General features: G+C 36.8%; 1 protein-coding gene across 1 annotated transcript in view; it reads right to left on the minus strand.

The window, feature by feature from the left end:
* LOC117265098 (sodium channel protein type 5 subunit alpha-like) overlaps positions 1-20,950 on the minus strand; it is a 370,250-nt gene that overhangs the window by 25,334 nt on the left and 323,966 nt on the right. The window contains exons 25-27 of the mRNA XM_033639488.2: positions 19,282-19,455; positions 10,560-10,682; positions 4,574-4,849 (exon numbers count right to left, since the gene is read on the minus strand). Of these exons, the coding sequence (XP_033495379.1) occupies positions 4,574-4,849; positions 10,560-10,682; positions 19,282-19,455 (573 nt within the window). The remainder of the gene's footprint in view (positions 1-4,573; positions 4,850-10,559; positions 10,683-19,281; positions 19,456-20,950) is intronic.

Raw genomic sequence — 20,950 nt, forward strand, 5'->3', positions numbered from 1 at the left:
TCTACTGTAGCAACATGGCAGTGCACCATAGCGAACTCTGTGGAGAAGGACCTGCTCCCTATGTAGATACAAATGGCTCAGTCATAGGTCCCCTTTTTATTATCTACCTTCTACCTCTTTCCTTTTCCTCCCCTCTTTTCTTCAGAAAATCTGACATTTAATTTCACTGCTACGCTGATGACACACAGTTCTATCTATGCAATCCACTAAGCCTACAAGCCTACTCCTCCTCTTCCCCCCAATTTCCTTGCTGAGTGTTTATTGGATATCAAATCTTGGCTCTTGTACAATGTCCTTAACAATGATAAATCTGAGGTACTCCTTGTAGGTTCTAAATGTGCTTTGACTAAACAGCACATTTTTTCCCTTACCATTGACAAATCCAAAGTCCATCTGTCCCCTCAGGTTAAGAGTCCGGGTGTCATCCTGGACAGTACATAGTCCTTGAGGCCCACATCAATAATGTTACTTGGTCTGCATAATTTCACCTATAATAAAATATTAATCGTCTTTGCCCATCACTTGCTTACAATACAACAATAACTAAGCCTCTCATGATACTATACAATTGAGCAATTAAAACTTTGGACAGGAAACCAATAAGAGAACATCATTGCCATGTTCTTCAGAAACTAAATATACTACGTTTTGATAAATTCATTAAATTTGCCAATTTTAAACTCATCCATAAATGCCTACATAATCAGGCTCCCCAGGTGCTCAGTGACCTTGTGGTTCCACTTATAGCTTCTGGCTCAGTAACATGTGGAGCGGCCAATGGGAATTGTAAGGTTCCCCTGCGAAAATCCTCATTTGGACAATCAGCTTTTTCTGTTCATGGAATTAACATTTGGAATTCTTTACCTTCAGAACTTAAACTGGATCCTGATTTCAATCACTTTAAACTCAAACTGAAACAGTTTTTGAAAAGGACTCAAGTCATGCAGTCACAAATAATTTGGAGCTTCCTATTCTATGGTGCTTATAATGTACTGTGTGTGTGTCATTGCGTCTGTACTTTTATTGTGTGTACTTTGCACTGTCACTTGTGTTTTTGTTGCTGAGTCGTTTGTATCTTAAGGCCCAGCTAGGGACGGGCATTGCAAATTAGCTCAGGCTATAAATGCTGTGGTGTGTGGCATTTATGTATGTTACATATTTGTCCCTATACAAATAAACATTAAATAAAATAAATATATATCCCGTATTGATTACTGCAATTCTGCTGTATTTGGGCTCTCTCTCAAGTGGCTTCATAAACTCCTTTTGGTCCAGAATTCAGCCACCCGTATCATTACTAGAACCCCCTCCACAGATCATATCACTCCTGTTCTCCAACACCTTCACTGGTTTCTTGTTAAATATCACATAGATCCTCTACTGCAATCCAACTCTCATCACCATTTGCCCACTTGTCTACCATGGTTTCTAGAGCCTTCAGCCATTCTGCCCCCCACCTCTGGAACTCTCTCCCACATTACATTCGCAATATTGACTCCCTTTCCACTTTCAAATCCCGTCTGAAAACACACCTTATCAAGCTGGTATATTCAGTCTGCTTTAATGGAGACACATCTGGAGATACATAGTTTTCACTGGACAAGAAATGAAAAACTGTCATCTGGAAAATAACTACAGTTGTCAGACAAATGTATGTAAGAATATTTACCTCTGAGATGTAGTGGAGTATAAATATTAAACTCTATAAAATGGAAATACTCAGGTAAAGTGCAAGTACCTCAGAGAGTAGTTACATTCCACCACTGATCATATGTATTCTCTTATAAATACAAACTAAATAAAATCAAGAGATATTTAATGAAAAAAGGGAGAGACCCCGAGTGAGACGTTGAGAGAGAAGTCAGTGGAAAGAAATTAAAGCTAACACGACAAATGGAGACAAAGAGATGGAGAGGGAGGGTGAGCACAGGAGTGGAAAAGTCAAAAGTGAGAGCGATGAAGAACAGGTGTGGGAGGAAAATTAAGGCTAAGACAGCAAATGGATGGAAGGAAAGAAAAGACGAGATGGAGGGGAGTGAGGGGAGGGGGAGGAGAAGCAGAAAAGTCAATCCTCCTACGGGTTGTGGAGGAGACGCTCAGGTTTAATTTGTTTTCAAGTTGCCGGGCAGGAGAATAGTTTCACTTTGTGTCTGTGTTTCTTCACCTGGGGCTCTATGGTTATAGTAAATGCTTCGTACAGATGCTACAACAGATTGACATCTTAATCTGCAGACATACATAACTATAAGAAAGTACTAAAAGTAAAAGTACTCATTAGGCAGTATGGCTCATTTCAGAATAATATATATTACTGCACTCTAACTATTAATGCATTAAAGTGTTCATCACTTGCAGCTAGAACTAGTTGCAGCTGGTAAATTTGGAGCTCATTTTAACTTCTTTCTTTAGTAGTAGTTTCTTCTATAATAACACATCATCATTTATTAGTTGTTTATATTTTATATTAACAATATGAATCAGCTGTGTAACTAAAAGTGTCTGATAAATGTAGTGCAGTAAAAAGTGCAATATTGCATCCAAAATGAAGTAAAGTAGATGTATAAAAATGCATAAAATGGAAAACTCAAGTAAAATGCAGGTACTTTGAAATTATACATAAAAGGAGGTATGTTCAAGAGTTCAAGAGAACAGCGTGTTCAGAGGAGATCATATTTGCTTTGTGTTTCAACCCACGCTACAAATGAAGGACTGCAGGTGTTTTTAAGTGTCTAAATTCTGAACTTAAAAGGCACCAAATGAATCACCATTCACGTTGCAGTAAAACCCACCTCTCTGTTTGATGCCCGACAAACAAAAAATGGCCGACAGTGTTCTAAATGATCCACATGCTCTGAAAACGTGCTGCGGCAATTTTTCAATGAGTTCATGATTCTTTGATTCTGTTTTAGATGCTTAAATGACCTCTGCAGGAGTTTCACTGCAAAGTTGGACTGATAAATTGGCTGGGCTGTTATTAGCTGATCACACATAAATGGATATTAACACTTACACGACCAGCCCAGTCACCAGGTCCACGGGGGGTGAAAGGGTATAGATGACCCTGGCCTAAGGCCAAAGCCATAAAAAGGTCTATGGTTGACACTTAAATGGGATCAAGAACAACAATTTTCTAGAACACATTTCTATGTGCTATCTGATACTCCAACCCCCACACAGGTATTGTGAAATGGTGCGGTCCACCTGACTACTTGGGTTAGATGCACTTTGCCAGAACTAAGTGCCGCTAATGTAAACATGTGAGGCCGACTGCAGCCTGATTAGCTGAGTCAGAATGCCTCATCAAAAATCAGGGACCACCAAAGGAAAAGTCAGGGTACAGAGAGAACATGAAAATGAAAGGAGTAGAAAGGCAATGGCCAAATATCCGACAAACAATTGTGAATTAGCAGCATATGACAGACAGAGCTCAAGGTGAGAAGTGAGTCAGAGTAATAAAACCTGCTGTGTCAACTCAGTTTTAAAGCTACGGTGAAGACACAGGTATCATAAACTAGAGGACCTAGGGCATGCATTGGTACCAACCAAGTAAACTAACTTGGGATCCAAATAATTCTCCAAAGTAACGCTAAATTTTGCAGAGGGAAAAAGAAACAATGCCATTTTTCAAAATAGTGTTTTAAATATTTCTGCATACTGGGGTCCCTAAACAGTCTTGGAATTACACAAATTGGGTATTACTGGAAAACTGAGTGTTGACTGGGATATACCCTTGACACTATCTCTGCTTTGCACACAATTTGACCAATATTTAATTAACATAGCCTCAAGATTGAATGGATAAAAGAAGGAAAAAATGATTTTAATCACTCCTGAGTTGCTCTTATGATTTAATACCCAAATACTCAGTCAATGTTTGATTGGACTTTTCTCTCATCATTCATTGGAGGGCATTTTTTAGGCCCAGGACACACATGTGACCACCTCTGCCTTTCAAAATAAGGTGTGGACATACAGTTGATACAAATACATGTGGAAATATAATTAATTGGACTATATTCACAGAAAGTACTAAACAAATGAAGAAGAAGAAGAAGAAGAAGAAGAAGAAAGAAATTCCATCAAGTTTAGCAAACTTGTTCACCTCATTGTTATGGATGCTGCACAGACATTTAGCGCTAGCTAGCTCAAATGATCGCAGCAGGATTCATGGGTAATGGCTTATCATTAATGTTGTGTACTGTAAATTTTTTTTTCATAAATAGGCCAATTTATCTTTGCTTGTTTATTGGATTCATGTTTATGTGTGTTTATGTAATAATTTTTGAAAAAACAACAACAACAACAACTACTACAAACAAACTTAAATTAAATTATTAAATAATAAATTGGCAGCCCCACTGCAGTAAGTCTGCGCCTGAGGACCCCCTAAGGGTCGCGGACCCCTTGTGGAAGATCTGGGCAGGAGAGTAATCCTCTCACACATCTGAATGGTGGCAGGAGAGTAGTAGTGATAGTGTATGCCATCTAATGAGTTAAAATAAATTGCAGTAAAGAAACACCAGCCTCTCCCTGTGTAATAGCCACAACCCCCTGACATAACACAGTCTCTCACCACTTGCAGCAGAGCCAGGTATCCTGCCCCGACGTTGTCGAAGTTGACCTTCACTTTGGTCCAGTAGTAGAGCGAGGTGTCGTTAACTGCCTCGCACTCGGACTTGTTGTTGATAACGGAGGACTCATACATGTGGCCTGTGCGGTTGACGCAGCGGCCAAACTTGCCGGCAAACAGGTTGACGCCCATGATGCTGAAGATGAGCCAGAAGATGAGACAGACCAGCAGCACGTTCATGATGGAGGGAATCGCCCCAATCAGAGCGTTCACCACCACCTGCACCGACACAAACAAGACGGCGTCACACACAAACACACACAGGTCAAACACAATAAATACTTGAGTATTTTCTTCTCATCTTACTTCTACATGGTACATGTATTTTTACATGGTACTGTGTAAAAAATTAGCACAATCTGTTACCAGGGGTAATGCAGAGCAGCAGAGCAACCTCTTATTGTTAAATTTTACATTAAAATTAATCAATCAAATCAATGCACCCTGCAGTTAAAACAATCTACTTAATTAAGCTGGCAGCAAAGACAAGCTGCAGAGATGGAGTCTCTGTAGCAGGAAAAAACCCTGCTCTACCCTGCCAACATGATGCGTCGTGTTCATGCCCCATGTTGTTTGGCTGTAAGGTGGTCTTAAAACTCAATCCGAGATGTCTAAATCAGTCTTTTTCTGATGTTGATGTTCCCACAAAGTCAAACATGTTCAGTAGTTTAGCAGAGTTTTAGTCTTGGCTTGTGCAAATACTGAAGTTCAAGGATGAAAACACTGTCAACAACAAATAACTGTACTCACACAGTCTTTTAAGAATCTTCAGTCAATGGCAGACATAAATACCACTACTTTATATCACATCATTAGTCTGTTAACATAGACTTGCTGACTCTGCTGCTCTTAATCTCTATTGTCCCTTCACCTTGCAATGTTTTGCTTGGTATGTTTTTGTAAAGTTCCTGCTCTTTCAGCACAATAAAGATGTATTCTTATCTTATCTTATCATGTATATATATATATATATTTATATATATATATATATATAGATATAGCTATAGATATATATAGATATAGATATGATCCAGTGTGAAGTGAAACACAGTTCTAAAAGTCTCTAATATATTGCCAGATTGAGGCAGACTGGAGAATCTAGTGTTTTCTTATTTATCCTGAGTCCCTACTGTTTCCTTTGTACATCTCCGCATTAAAGGGAAACTTTGCAGATATATTTAACCAGGTCTGTGTCACTGCAGTGTGAGGAGTGTGTACAGATGAATGGTGTTTGACTTTCCTTGTGCCAGCAGTGCCAGGAACTCCCTGTGCGGGCTGTGAGCAAAAATCTGCCAGGTGACACAAAACATGTTTTTTCATCATCTATGATGGGTTTCATGTCATTTAGTAGATTTTGGCTGGTGGACGGGTGGGGAGTTCTGTGAGCTGGAGGCATGGAGAGAAGCCAAACACCGTTTATCTGCACACACAGACCCGGCTGGAAATCAGCAAAGTTCCTCTTTAACTAATGTGACACTCAACTCATATGGGAGGGACAGGAACTACAAAGTTTGAGCTTCAACGTGACATGTCATGTCAGATTTTAAAGTAAAGCAACTACAGCTTTTTAACATACTTAATCCTCATATAACATACAGAAACATAAATATTTATCTCCCGTCATATAAAAATGATGATGCTTTTATTTTACCATGAGACTGTACTTAAAGTTTTGATGCATTTTTGAGATTTAAGTTAAATTATGTTGGTCAGGATGATTTTTTTTGGTAAGGTGCATTAAAACTGAAAAAATCTGAAAATTAAATAATTTCAAAGTATAGACTCATAAGCCTCGACATGTTAGAACTTTAATCAAATATTCAAAATCTGAGTTAAGCCAACAAAACATTTTAGATGACACTTAGTTGTTGATGAAATACAATTATTCAACAACTATTAACTGTCTATTCTGTGATGTTTATGGGTCATCTCTTTTACATTTCTTTTTGCTCAATTAATACTGTGTAATTTAAATTTTCTATTTATTTCTGTACGTGTAGTGTGGAAACTAGATATTAAAAAAAAAGAAAAAGCTTTAGAATAAACTGGCCCAAGAAAACTTCCATCTTGATGTCTAAACATGTTGCTGACACCATCACTCCCATATGAACTGAATGAGGATATTTAGTGAAACCAGTGCTTCACTTTCTCCTTCTATCTAAAAAAAAACTCAGCAGCAGCAGCAGCAGCAGAAGAAGAGGAGTGATAGTGGACTTTCTTATTAACGGTTTATATTTTGGGGGGAAATCACCCTGCTTCCTGTTGGTGCTCAGAGTGAGAGCTGAGTCAGCTATGTCACTTCAACCTGCCTCTCTAGCCCTGTGGTGGTGAGCGAGCAGCATTTTGTAAATTGACACGAGAGCTAATCTTATTAGCCAGACAAAGAAGAGAGGATCATGGGAGAGTGAAAGCTCTGACTTCATTCCCAGCATGCACCACGTGAACCACAGCAGAATCTCACATGGACCAGAGTCAGCGTCCTGCACACCTTTTACATTTTACCTTAATTTTTTTTCTTGGCTGTGTTGAAACTGACTAGTTTGATTAAAAAATACTGATTGGACAGTTTGATAAAATAGAACATTGAAATGGCTGTCAATCATTTCATCAGTGAATAGTATTTTTACAGTGTGGTACTGGTACTTAATCAATACTGATTACAAAAAAGTTGGGATGCTGTGTAAAATGTAAATAAAACAGAATGCAATGATTTGCAAATCCTTTTTAAAATTTATATTCAATTGTATACAGTCCCACGACAATATATTTAATGTTTAAACTGATAAACTTTATTGTTTTCTCTAAATACACACTCATTCTGAATTTGATGCCTGCATTATGTTATAATAAAGTTGGGACAGGAGCATGTTTAGTGACATCACTTTTTCTTTTAACACTCAGTAAGTGTTTGGGAAGTGACACACTAACCGTTGACATTTTAAAGTGAAATTCACTCTCATTTTTGCATGATATACAACTAAGTTGTTCAGCAGTCTGGGGTCTCTGTTGTTGTATTTTATGCTTCATAATGCTCCATGTGCCTTCAGTGGGAGACAGATCTGGACTGCAGGCAGGTCAGTCTAGTACCTGAACTCTTTTACTACGAAGCCACGCTGTTGGAACACGTGCAGAAAGTGTCTAAGTGTAATAAACAGGGATGTTCCTGAAAAAAACGTCATCTGGATGGTAACATACATTGCTCCAGAACCTGTTTGTACCTTTCAGCATTCATGGTGCCTTCACAGTTGTGAAGTTATCCATAATGCCATGGGCACTAACACACCTCCATACCATCACAGTTGCTGGCTTTGAACTTTGAGGTGGAAACAGTCTAGATGGTCCTCTTCCTCTTTAGGGGACACAACATGATGGACTCTTCAAACCACAGCACTCCACTTTGTTTCAGATCATCCCAGATGAGGTTGGGCTCAGAGAAGTCTGCAGTGTTTCTGGATGTTGTTGATAAATGGCTTTTACTTTGCATGGTAACTTCTTGACTTGCATTTGTAGATGATGCAATGAACTGTGTTTACTGACGGTGGTTTTCCAAAGTGTTCCTGAGCCCATGTAGTTATAGCCTTTATACAATCATGTTCGTTTTTAATGCAGTGCAGCTGGAGGGGTCAAAAGTCACAGCCATTCAATGTTGGTTTCCAGCCTTCCCCCTTACGTGTTGAGATTTCTTCAGATTCTCTGAATCTTATGATGATATAATTGATTATGGATTGTGAAATCCATAAATTCTTTGTGATTGTACGTTGAGAAACTTTGTTCTTAAACTGTTGGACAATTTGCCCACACAGTTTTTCACAAAGTGCTGAACCTCACACCTTGTCTGGGAACAACTGAGCCTCTCAAGGATGCTCCTTTCATACCCAGTCATCATACTTTAATCTGTTGACTAGTTAACCTGTTTACCTGTGGCATATTTCAAACAGGTATTTTTTGAGCATTCCACAACCCAGTCTTTATTGAGACCTGTGGCAGGCATCAAATTCAGGAATGTATATTAACAAAACAATAAACTTTATCAGTTTGAACATTAAATATCTTGTCTTGGTAATGTAAATGATCTGAGTACTTCTTCCACCACTGACAAAATTTGATCACTGACATTAATCATGTGGATTTAGATGTTGTGTTTTCAAAAACACATTTTCTCTCCTCCTCTGTCTCTCAGTGCAGGGTGAAGTTTGTGCAGGACACTGACTCTGTGATACTGTCAGTAATACTGATGAATGACAGAAACACAAACAGAGTGGAGGGTCCATGTTTCCTTTTTGGTCACAAAAGTTTATGGACATGCGCATTTTTAAATACTGATTCTTTAACATAAGAGAAACATGAGTTTGTTTTCTGAAAGAGAAAACCTCTGAGGAGGAGGAAAGTCAAACACTGACAGGAAGTAATGAGATGAACCAATCAGAAAGCAGAAAAGACTGAAACAACAGGTGAGATGTTAGAAGATAAAACACTGCAAAAACACACCTTTAAACACACCTGGGCAATAAAATACTCTCTGGTCTTACATTTATCATCTCTTATATCATGTAACATTTAATGTCAGTTATTAATATAACCTGAGTGTGTGAATGGATGATTTTATTCAGACAGATATTTATGAAGTCTTTTTACCACCTCCTCTGACAGAATGACACAAAATAACAAGAAGTTATAGAATTTAACAGCTAAGAATAGTAGAAATATTTGAGTCCTTGGTTTTATAATAAGCACAAAGCAGTGACCTCGTTCATTTGGAACTGCAGATGGAAAGAGAATGAAGCAGATACTCATTGTGTTGTTATTATGATCAAAGGAAACAACCCGTAACATGTAGAGAGAGAGCGAGAGAGAGATGGGTCTAAAAAGCATGCTGGGAAGTTAGCTAATATGATAATCATGTTTCTTTGGAAATTTAATTTGATGAGTTGAATGAACTCCTAGAAGTATAGCCATCCATGTTAATATGTTCTGAAATGAGTTTGAAAGTAATAATTACAATTTTTTAAAGTTAATTTGAAATCAATAAATCATACATATTTATGTTAATGGCAGTTGATTTCAGTAGAGGATACCTTCAGCATTTTTCAACCTGGAACCTATTTCCTTGTGTAAACTGATCGAAGAGACTGATGTGAACAACAGTTTTTGGCATTGTTCCAGAACTGAGTGAGCTCTAACTGAGTGAGCCTAGAAAGAAGGCAGACATATCTACACCTGATATCTCAGACACTCTACAACTCACATCAAAACAATCTAGACTGATAAATAGCACTACAAGTAAGAGGAAAAATAGGAATTTTTGATCTGGGGCTGAACTGTCCCTTTAAAAGGGACCATTATGCCCAGCGAGTAAGTTAGTGTACCTCTAGTGAGACATGACCATAGGAAACGATGAAGATGTTTAAAAAATAGCTAAACGGAACGAAATCAGTAATATAGTGAAAATAATTCCCTGTCCACATGTCAGGATGTATTCATCACTGCACAGCCTTGCTGTCTACAACACCTCCTTCGTTTCCAGCTATAATATTATGACCTCCTCCACCGTTGCCTCGTTTGTGGTTGTATGAAACTTTTGACTCCGCCCTTTATTGCCATCTACTGGTTATAATTATGCCAACATAAAGGACGCACAGAAGTATGTAAGCAGGAGCATTTACAATGTTTGCAATGGACAGATCTGTTTTCGTATTTAAAGGAAGAATAAATGAGCCTTAAGAGGAAAAATATGTATTTTAGATTTTGGGGTGAACCTTCTCTTTAACTACTTTTTTCTGATTATACTAAAACATTTTCTTTTACTATAACAGTTTTTTTTTTGGTTTTTTTTTTCTAACAGTGTATTACTAGTACTTTTACTTGAGTAAAGGATGCGAGTACTTCACCAATGCCCAGGTGTGTTTGTGTTACTAATACTGACTCTTACCCTCATGCCTTCAAATCTGGAGAGGGCTCTGAGGGGCCGCAGGGCCCGTAGCGTCCGCAGGGATTTGATGGCTGCAAAGTCTGAATAACCCAATGTATTGGCCACCAAACTGACCAATGAGACCTGGAGGAAAGACAGAGGTAGAAAGAGAGGAGGGACAGGATAGAAAAAAATACAGAGACAGATATATGAAGACAGACAGAAAGACAGGGGAAGGAGAAACAGAGGACAGAAGCAGGACAGTTAACCTCTAGTCTAATGAAAGACAGAGTGGGAGAGGACTGAGCCACGATGACGCCAGCCGATCAGAACTGTGGGGAGGCACAGGAGTGTTAGTTTGAATATCAGCTGACTGGCGAGTCCTGGAGGAGAGGAAGGAGACATGAATGAATTCAATAAAGTTAGTTTAGCATCAGCAAAGGGAAAGCACATCGCTGCTACTTCTTTTTTTTTTTAGATGATGTTTTTGATGACAGACTGAGACTTTGACTTGTGAAACAAATAATATTACCTCAGTTGAGGTAAGTTATTTTAATGTGTTAATATTCAGTTCATCTTCGATGTCCAAATAAACTGAATGTAGTCCTTTATTCAAACTGTGGAAGAGAAAAGGATTATTACTGTTTACTTGGTGAGAAATGAGGCTGACTGTGGAGTATTTAGAGCCAATAAAGATCAGTATAAATTTGTCCCGTGTTATGAAAGCCTTTGTAAAAGGTAAATACAACAGACTGTACTGTTATTCTTGGATGTTTGTTTAGCTGTGAAGTACTTAAGGTGCTTTTTAGGAAATATTTCTGCATGATTGCACTAAAACCTCATAATCCAAAAGTCAGTTAAAATATCTTGTAAACTTTGAGACTGCAACACAGCCTCGAAAACTTTAATGAAATTAATATAAAATCTTAATGACAGATTTTTCTCCAGTAGCAGAAAAACTGATTAAGCGCTAGCAGAGTTTTTTAAATGATAAATGTTGGAAGTATTCGGCACAGTCGCTAAAAGAACTGTTAGCATTTTACATTTCTGCAAACCCCAAATATGTTACATTTGACAGGTATCATGTCAATGTTTCTAAAGTGACATAGTATTTGAGCTGACTTTGTCATCTGGAGGTGGAGGGGATGGTTGACAGTGTGACACCTATAAGCAAGACAGCTGCCGAGTTACAGACCACTGTTTGAGACCAACAAACAACAAAAGCGGTTGTGATTTAGCAAGTAATTACCGTTTCCAGCTCTCCCAAATGTGGGTGTTTTTTAATGACCCAACACTGCATTTCCAACCAGGATAGAGCCATGAAAGAGTGGTTATTTTTTTTTACAGAGACACTGCCGCATCTCCTGCCAGGATAGTTCCATAAAAGCTTGGTATTTTAAGCCAAATCATGATCTTTTCCTTAACATAACCAAGTTTTTGTGTCTAAATCTAACTGAAATGTAAAGATAAGTTTTTAACGTATCCACTACACGCTAAGGTACAAATGTAACATATCCGTCGTTTGCAGAAATGTGCACTGCCAGCATTTATTTTGTTCTGGTTTATACAGATTGTGTTGATATATAACTTTAAGTTATGGTAAATATTTAGTGATATCAGGGATGATGAACCACAAAATATTCTACCTGTACTGAAACACTGTGATATATCCCTTCTACTTAAATCAAGATGACATCAAGTGTAACAAAGAAACCAGAGCATCTCTAACACCCTCTTCGCCCCACATGTATGTTTTATTTTTCACACTTGAGCAGCAGGTCTCAGGTTGGTTCTGTTGGGCGGAGCTCCGGGTAAGGTTCTGGTTCTTACCCTGATACCAGCAAAGCGGGACGCGGCCCGGAGAGGACGGAGAGCCCTGAGCATCCTCAGCACACGCATAGTGGTGATGTTGTCCATAGAGATGAACTGAGCCAGCAGACCCAACACTGAGATCTAAAGGGTCAAACATTTTTTAGACATTTTCAAAGTCTAACATACAGAATTAAAGTTCATAACGTACTTTGTCAAATATTACCATACCATAAATACTGTTCTTACTCTCCAATTCATCACAATAAGATTCATTTTTATGTCCTTTTGTTCACTGTTAAGCTTCTTTCAACTTCCTGCATATATTTCATAATAAAAGCCTATCAGTAAAGAGAATGGTTTATGCCTTTTAATGTAAAGCATCTATGAGGAGAGTGTTGAGTTTCATTGACAGTAGCTGCACACTAAACAAATGGTGATAGGAATAAATTAGTGAGTAAATACACTCACAGTATTTGAGGGGTGAGTATGACATGTTGTTGTAATGATAAAATCAATGCTGTGCAAGTGTACACCATGTTGAATTTATCAAGATGACAGGGAATAATGCAAATTAAAACAGGTGCAGATCAGAAACTCACAAAACTACCAAAGAATTTAAAAGGCCGGGTGAAAAAAAAAAAGTTTTAGCAATGTTGGCCAAAGTGTATCTCCTACGTAGGACATATTATCTCTTATGTACAAGATGTTATTTCCTACACAAGTGGGTGCTAACATCTCACTTGCTTGCTGAGTACACTGTGTATGTATGTGTTCATGGGAACCTAGATGTTGAGGGTGGGCAGTTCTTGTGCATATGAAATAAAATCCTACAGGCACCACTGCACAGTTCCATTATCGTTTAAAGCCTATATTTTTAGCTAGTTAACTGAGATGGTAAAACCTTTTCTTTATGCTGCATTTGGCTGAACAGTCAGTATGCTTTGTATCGCGCACTAAGCGTTTCATTCTGCACAGCTGTCCCACTCTTAAAAACTTAATCAAGCATATAAGTTTATCTTTTATATAGGAGATAACATCCCATATGTCACAGATAAACTTTTGGCCAATATTGCCTGTATTTTTTTTCCAACTTCCTCTCAGGGCTTTCGAAAGAACATTGAATCTTTTGAGTAAAATATAATTAAAAAGCTTATAGAACAGAAGAAATGAGAAATAAAAGTCTGTATCCAATATGAACCTGTTTGAAATAAAGACATTTTTTAAATATACAGTACAGGCCAAAAGTTTGGACACACCTTCTCATTCAATGCGTTTTCTTTATTTTCATGACTATTTACATTGTAGATTCTCACTGAAGGCATCAAAACTATGAATGAACACATGTGGAGTTATGTACTTAACAAAAAAAGGTGAAATAACTGAAAACATGTTTTATATTCTAGTTTCTTCAAAATAGCCACCCTTTGCTCTGATTACTGCTTTGCACACTCTTGGCATTCTCTCCATGAGCTTCAAGAGGTAGTCACCTGAAATGGTTTCCACTTCACAGGTGTGCCTTATCAGGGTTAATTAGTGGAATTTCTTGCTTTATCAATGGGGTTGGGACCATCAGTTGTGTTGTGCAGAAGTCAGGTTAATACACAGCCGACAGCCCTATTGGACAACTGTTAAAATTCATATTATGGCAAGAACCAATCAGCTAACTAAAGAAAAACGAGTGGCCATCATTACTTTAAGAAATGAAGGTCAGTCAGTCCGGAAAATTGCAAAAACTTTAAATGTGTCCTCAAGTGGAGTCGCAAAAACCATCAAGCGCTACAACCAAACTGGCACACATGAGGACCAACCCAGGAAAGGAAGACCAAGAGTCACCTCTGCTTCTGAGGATAAGTTCATCTGAGTCACCAGCCTCAGAAATCGCAAGTTAACAGCAGCTCAGATCAGAGACCAGATGAATGCCACACAGAGTTCTAGCAGCAGACCCATCTCTAGAACAACTGTTAAGAGGAGACTGCGCCAATCAGGCCTTCATGGTCAAATAGCTGCTAGGAAACCACTGCTAAGGAGAGGCAACAAGCAGAAGAGATTTGTTTGGGCCAAGAAACACAAGGAATGGACATTAGACCAGTGGAAATCTGTGCTTTGGTCTGATGAGTCCAAATTTGAGATCTTTGGTTCCAACCGCCGTGTCTTTGTGAGACGCAGAAAAGGTGAACGGATGGATTCCACATGCCTGGTTCCCACTGTGAAGCATGGAGGAGGAGGTGTGATGGTGTGGGGGTGTTTTGCTGGTGACACTGTTGGGGATTTATTCAAAATTGAAGGCACACTGAACCAGCATGGCTACCACAGCATCCTGCAGCGACATGCCATCCCATCCGGTTTGCGTTTAGTTGGACGATCATTTATTTTTCAACAGGACAATGACCCCAAACACACCTCCAGGCTGTGTAAGGGCTATTTGACCAAGAAGGAGAGTGATGGAGTGCTGCGGCAGATGACCTGGCCTCCACAGTCACCGGACCTGAACCCAATCCAGATGGTTTGGGGTGAGCTGGACCGCAGAGTGAAGGCAAAGGGGCCAACAAGTGCTAAACACCTCTGGGAACTCCTTCAAGACTGTTGGAAAACCATTTCAGGTGACTACCTCTTGAAGCTCATGGAGAGAATGCCAAGAGTGTGCAAAGCAGTAATCAGAGCAAAGGGTGGCTATTTTGAAGAAACTAGAATATAAAACATGTTTTCAGTTATTTCACCTTTTTTTGTTAAGTACATAACTCCACATGTGTTCATTCATAGTTTTGATGCCTTCAGTGAGAATCTACAATGTAAATAGTCATGAAAATAAAGAAAACGCACTGAATGAGAAGGTGTGTCCAAACTTTTGGCCTGTACTGTATATAAGGTAAATAAAAGATTTAAGTTATGTTTAGCATTAACTAGTTTATCAAGTTATGTTTAGCAGATGAATCTGGTGAAAGTTAGAGCCCTGAGAAGGTGCATTTCACAAGAAACAAGACAAATCAGAGAAAAGCCTGAGAGAAATAAAAAAAAATAAAAAAAAATGTCTAACAGAAATGTGTTTATCCTTTTTTTTTTAAATTCCATCATTTATATTCTTTGTCTTCTCTTTATTCCTTGTGTGTGACCTGCCCTGATCCTTGTGTGTCATAACCTGTCAACCTCCCTGAGTCCGTGTTTATTTGTCATCCCTGTGTTTCCTGTTTTATTTTGGTAACCAGTGACTTGTCTCGTTTCAGATCCCACATCCTGTCAAGTTTCCCTCCTTTGTGATCACTTGCCCCACCTGGGTCTCATTGTCTCCCTTGTCTTACATTATCTAAGTCCCCATCTTTCTTCCTCTGTTACCAGATTGTCTTTACCTTCAAGTGAGAGGTCCAGCAGTTGTCCTAGTGTTTCTTGTAAGTTTGTCTTAGCCAACCTTTTTTTCCTGTCAATTTGGATACTTTTGCCTGTTACTGATCACCCTTGTACCGAACTGAGTCTGATTTAAAGAGCCAGAATGTTTATTCAAGTTTGCTTTGTGAGTCCTTCACCAGTTTTTTTCTTTTTTAAAAAAATGTCATTGTAAAGTTATCTTGTATGATACACAACAACTGTGATGTTGCACTTAAAGACAACATCAATGGAAAACTGCACTTTAAAATGTAACATTAATTCTGTTGAGTTAAGCACAGTGTTCAGTTTGTTCAATTTAAAGTGTTAAATTTAACAAGCAATTTGTTGTATTTTAGCAGTATATTGAAAGCAGACGATAACTTTAACTTTGACATCTCTTTATTTATTGCAAGTAATATAATTACTGCAATTCAACCAAATTAAAGCTGCTTTCACACTGCTGCGTAGTAACTGCCCTGACAACCGCTGACCTGCAAGGGGATTTCCCAAAAAAGCAAAGTGTTTTTTAAAGCCACCGCTACATACATACTAGCCTGCAGCTGCATACTGTAGAAAGACAATGGAAATCACTGAAACTACCAAAGATTTCTACACATTTGGACAATTTACCAGTCATCTGAAGTTCGGTGGAGACTTTATCCAAGGCCCAGTTTTTCTTGTGACTGTCCCCAAAAGTTGCTAGTGCTGTAACTCCAGATATTCAGACATCAACACTGTCAAAGCTTCCATCTTGTCTTCTTTCTGCTGTCATAATGCTCGCTATGTGATCTGCCAAAGCCAAGTGGCAACTGCCAGAAGTTCAACACAGTATACTTTGTACCGCAGAGCAAAATCTTTTCACGTGCACATGGGCAACAACCACTTCATACCCCTACCATTGTGTTGGAAACCATTTCCCCTCTGCCACCTAGTTACTGCAGGGCAGTGTGAAAGCAGCTTAATGCATGTTTTCCTCATATCATGCAGCTCTAGTCCCTACACCCCAAACTGAGAACCACTGATTTAGATGATCCAACACTGAGTCATTAGTCATAACAATCTGATTTTCTGGTGATGTGTGTTGTGGGCTTGTATTTGTTTTTCTGCCCTCTAGTGGCAAAAAGGAATGAATGCAGCTTTAAGTAAATTATGTGAGTCTTTCTTTACTATTAACACTGTGCTCTGTTTGTTGTCTCAGATCTGCATGTTAGACCTCTGTGACTCAACACATCTCTTTCTTCTCTCTCTTTAGGTCACTGCAGTCAAATAAAAATGTCACAACATGTAGTGTCATTTATGAAGACAGCCAGGAGGAAAACACCCAGAGAACCAGAGAGAGACTCAATGCATGCATATGTATGGTGTGTGCATCAGTCTACCTCTACTCTATAATCGTGCCTAGAAGAGTGAAAGAGAGAGTGTCCAAATATACACATCTTTATATGTGTGTGTGTGTGTATGTGTGTGTGTGTGTGTGTGTGTGTGTGTGTGTGTCTGTGTGTGTGTGTGTATGTGCAGAGGTTAAAAAGCCACTGCTGATCATTTGGCCTGAAGCTGTTTAGACTTTCTCTCTCTCTCTGTTCCTCTTTGTCTTTCTTTGTCTCTCATGGCTTTTATTTATAGAGTTGCATTATGGCAGTGGAGAGAGACTCCGAGCAAGACAACTGCTGTAACACACACTACCTGAGATATGTATACATAGATTTCTTTTTAATAACTGTAATATGTGTCACACTACCATTGAACAGTTTGGAATCAGCTGTTAAACTGATGTCATTCTTCTTTTCCCTCAATTATGGCTACTTTAAAAGAGAGAAAAACATTCAAGTTCAGACACCAAATACATTTAAAATGGGTGCACTGAATTATGTTTATGCTAATCAAGCATTTTTTTAATTTTGATAAACTTTTATAGAGTAAATGTGTTTTATGTTCTGTTCTTGTGAATATGTTCATGTACATGTTGCATTATATGTTTAAGACATGTTGTCTGACAGATTTTTTTGTTATGATCTAAAAATTTTAGTCATTTAAATATCATCAATCATGGCAATAAAGTTGATTTGATTTGAGAATCTCGCTTTCTGTGTCTTTGTTCTTGAATTAAATGAGTTGTGAAGGAAAACCAAAAAATGGAATATAAGTAAAAAAAGGAAGGAAAACTCGAAAAATAGATTAATTATGGATTAATAATAGTGGAAGCATTAGAAATTATATTCCTTGTGAGCAATGTGAGGAAGGAAGTCAAATAATATTCAAGTCACCATAACATTAATATATAAATAAAATACATAAATAAAAAGGAGAACAAATAATCTCAGAAAATTATGTCAGCATATTGATCATTTTTAGGGATCAAGATTATGAAAAGTGATGTCATTTGTGTCAACTTTGACATCAATATCTTCACTGTCACCATGCCAACCATCAGCGCTTTCCATATTCTACACTTGAAAATAGTTAAATGAAAATTTAAGTAAACCAGTGTAAAGTATAAAGAAACTTATAGTTAAGTAGATACACTTAAGTAAATCAAGTGAAGTAGAGGTAAGTAAGGCAAAATGATTAAGTATGCTAACTATGATAAATCACACTAAAATACTGTACTGTAAACTACAGTAAGGTATGAGGTAACAAGTAAAGTAGGTAAACTAAGGTAAAGTAAAGAAAAATAAAGTGAGGCAAAACTGAGTAAAGCAACATTATTAAGTAAACTTAAGTCAAGTTAACTTCGTAAATGACGATAAACAACAAAAAGTAAAGTCAGTAAACTAAGGTAAAGCACATCAAGTCAAGCTAACTACAGTAAATGAAACTACCACAAAGTAAAGTAAGAAAGGTAAACTATAGTAAAGAATTAAATAACTAAGTAACTGAACTATGGTCAAGTGAAGTTAGCAAACTACGGTAAATGAAATGATCATTATGTACAGTAAGTTTACAGTAGAGTATAAAGTAATAAATGAGTAAACGATGGTAAATAAATTAAGTAAACAACTACAAAGTTGTTAAGTAAATTAAGCAAGTTAATCTAGTAAACTACCATGTATTACATTTCTATAATGTAAAGTAAGTTAACTTCAGTTGAGTATAAATGAAAAAAATAGAGTAAATAAACTAAGGTAAAGTCAAGTAAACTACAGTAAACTAAGTAAGATTTAGCTGAGTAAAATTATTTAGGAAACAACAATAAAATAAAGCCAATTAAGTAAGCTGATAAAGTAAAGGACCATAAATTAAGTATTTAGATTATTAGTTCAAGTACTATACTAATCTGGTATACATAAATTGGTTGATTCAACTATTGCATTTTAACTTTCTCATCACCATCAGCACTGTTTTCTGTTCAATGAAAACTGTGAGCTCTAATTATCATCTTTGTCACTCTTGTATCCACATTATTGTCATCACACTGTTACATAATCCACAGGATTAAAATAATGACTATGGTCACAGTTATAACATCAACATTAACATTCAATTTCAGTTTTTAAAAGAACCAACCAAATAAACCATTCAACGGACCAATAAACCAACAAATCAACCATCAATCAACTAATCATTGACTTACATCAACAATGAGGAAGTCAAGCCAGCACCAGTAGTTGGTGAAGTACTTCTTGAAGCCATAGGCGAGCCACTTGAGCAACATCTCTAGGATGAAGATGTAGGTGAAGATCTTGTCTGCAAACTCCAGCACCACCTTGATCACCTTCCTCTGCTCAATGTAGATGTCCTCAAAGGCCTAAAGGGGGCAGCAGGGTGTGGAGCTTTAATAAACAGTGAACTAAATTAAAGTAAGTTAACTATAGTAAAGTGAATTATATTAAACCACAGAAAAGTGAGGTGAACTAAGGTAAAATAAAGTACAGTAAACAAAGTAAGGTTACATTATTGAGTAAGCGAAAGTAAACTATGGTAAATTAAATTAACATAGGTAAGTAAATTAAGTAAAGAATAATGTAACCTATAGTAAAGTTAAGCTGCCTGAGTTAACTAAGGTAAAGTACAGTAGTGATGAACAGTAAAGTACACCACATGAAATTAAACTAAAGCTAGTGACACAAACTACAATGAATTAAATAAAGTAAACCACAGTAAAGTACAATATGGTAAAAAAGTAAATTACAGTAAATTAAATAGAACAAATTACAGTTAATTAAATGAATTCAACTTCAGTAAAATTAAGTTAGTGAAGGACATTACAGTAAGTTAATCTCCTTAAATTTCCTAAACTACAACAAATAAAATAAAGTAAAACACCATTAAGTAAACTGTTTTTAGTATTTTATTTAGTATTTTATTTCTGTTTCTGTGCAGCACTTTGGAAACCTCCGTTTGTAAAATGTGCTATATAAATAAAGTGGATTGGATTGGATTAAAGTAAACATCGGGAAATAAAATAAACTACAGTAAATCAAATAAAGTAAACTATAGTAAAATAAAGTGAGTGAAGAATATTTCAGTAAATTAGTTTCCTTAAATTTCCTAAACTACCATTAATTAAATAATAAGAAAATCATCACAAAGTAAACTATGGTAAAAGTAAATTACAGTAAAATTCACAATTTATACAACAGTGAATTATATAAAGTTAACTGTAACAAATTTAATAAATTAAAATACCATTAATTAAATTAAGTTAACTACAGCAAGCCACTGTAAAAGGCAAATATGAGGAAATTTAATAGATAAGCTATGGTATATTAAAGTACACTAAAATAAATGGAACTACATTTAATGACATAAAGTAAACCACAATAAATTGAATAAAATAAACTACAGTTAATTTAATAAAGTAAACTGCAATAAACCACTGTAAAAAAAACAACATCAGTAAATCAAATAAAGTAAACTGCAGTTAACCACAGACAAAAAGCAAATATCCGTAAATTAAATTACTTACAGAAAACCACTCTAAAAAGCAAACATTAGTACATTAAATCAAATAAAGTCTACACTAGTTAATCCAATAAAGCATGCAGTTACTTCAATAAAGGAAACAACAGTACATCAAACAAACTACGGTAAACTACAGTAATTTTTGGAAAAAAGAAATTGATACTAAATTAAATAAACTATGATAAATTTACTAGAGTAAACCGGGTAAACTGTGAAAAAAGCAAACTACTCAATAAAAACTACAGTAAACTAAATAAACTACATTGAAAAAACAAAATTCTCTAAATTAATTAAACAACAGTAAACTTAATAAACTACAGCAAACTGCCGTAAAAATA

The sequence above is a fragment of the Epinephelus lanceolatus genome, chromosome 20 (genome assembly GCF_041903045.1).
Source record: "Epinephelus lanceolatus isolate andai-2023 chromosome 20, ASM4190304v1, whole genome shotgun sequence".
Taxonomy (NCBI): Eukaryota; Metazoa; Chordata; class Actinopteri; order Perciformes; family Serranidae; genus Epinephelus; species Epinephelus lanceolatus.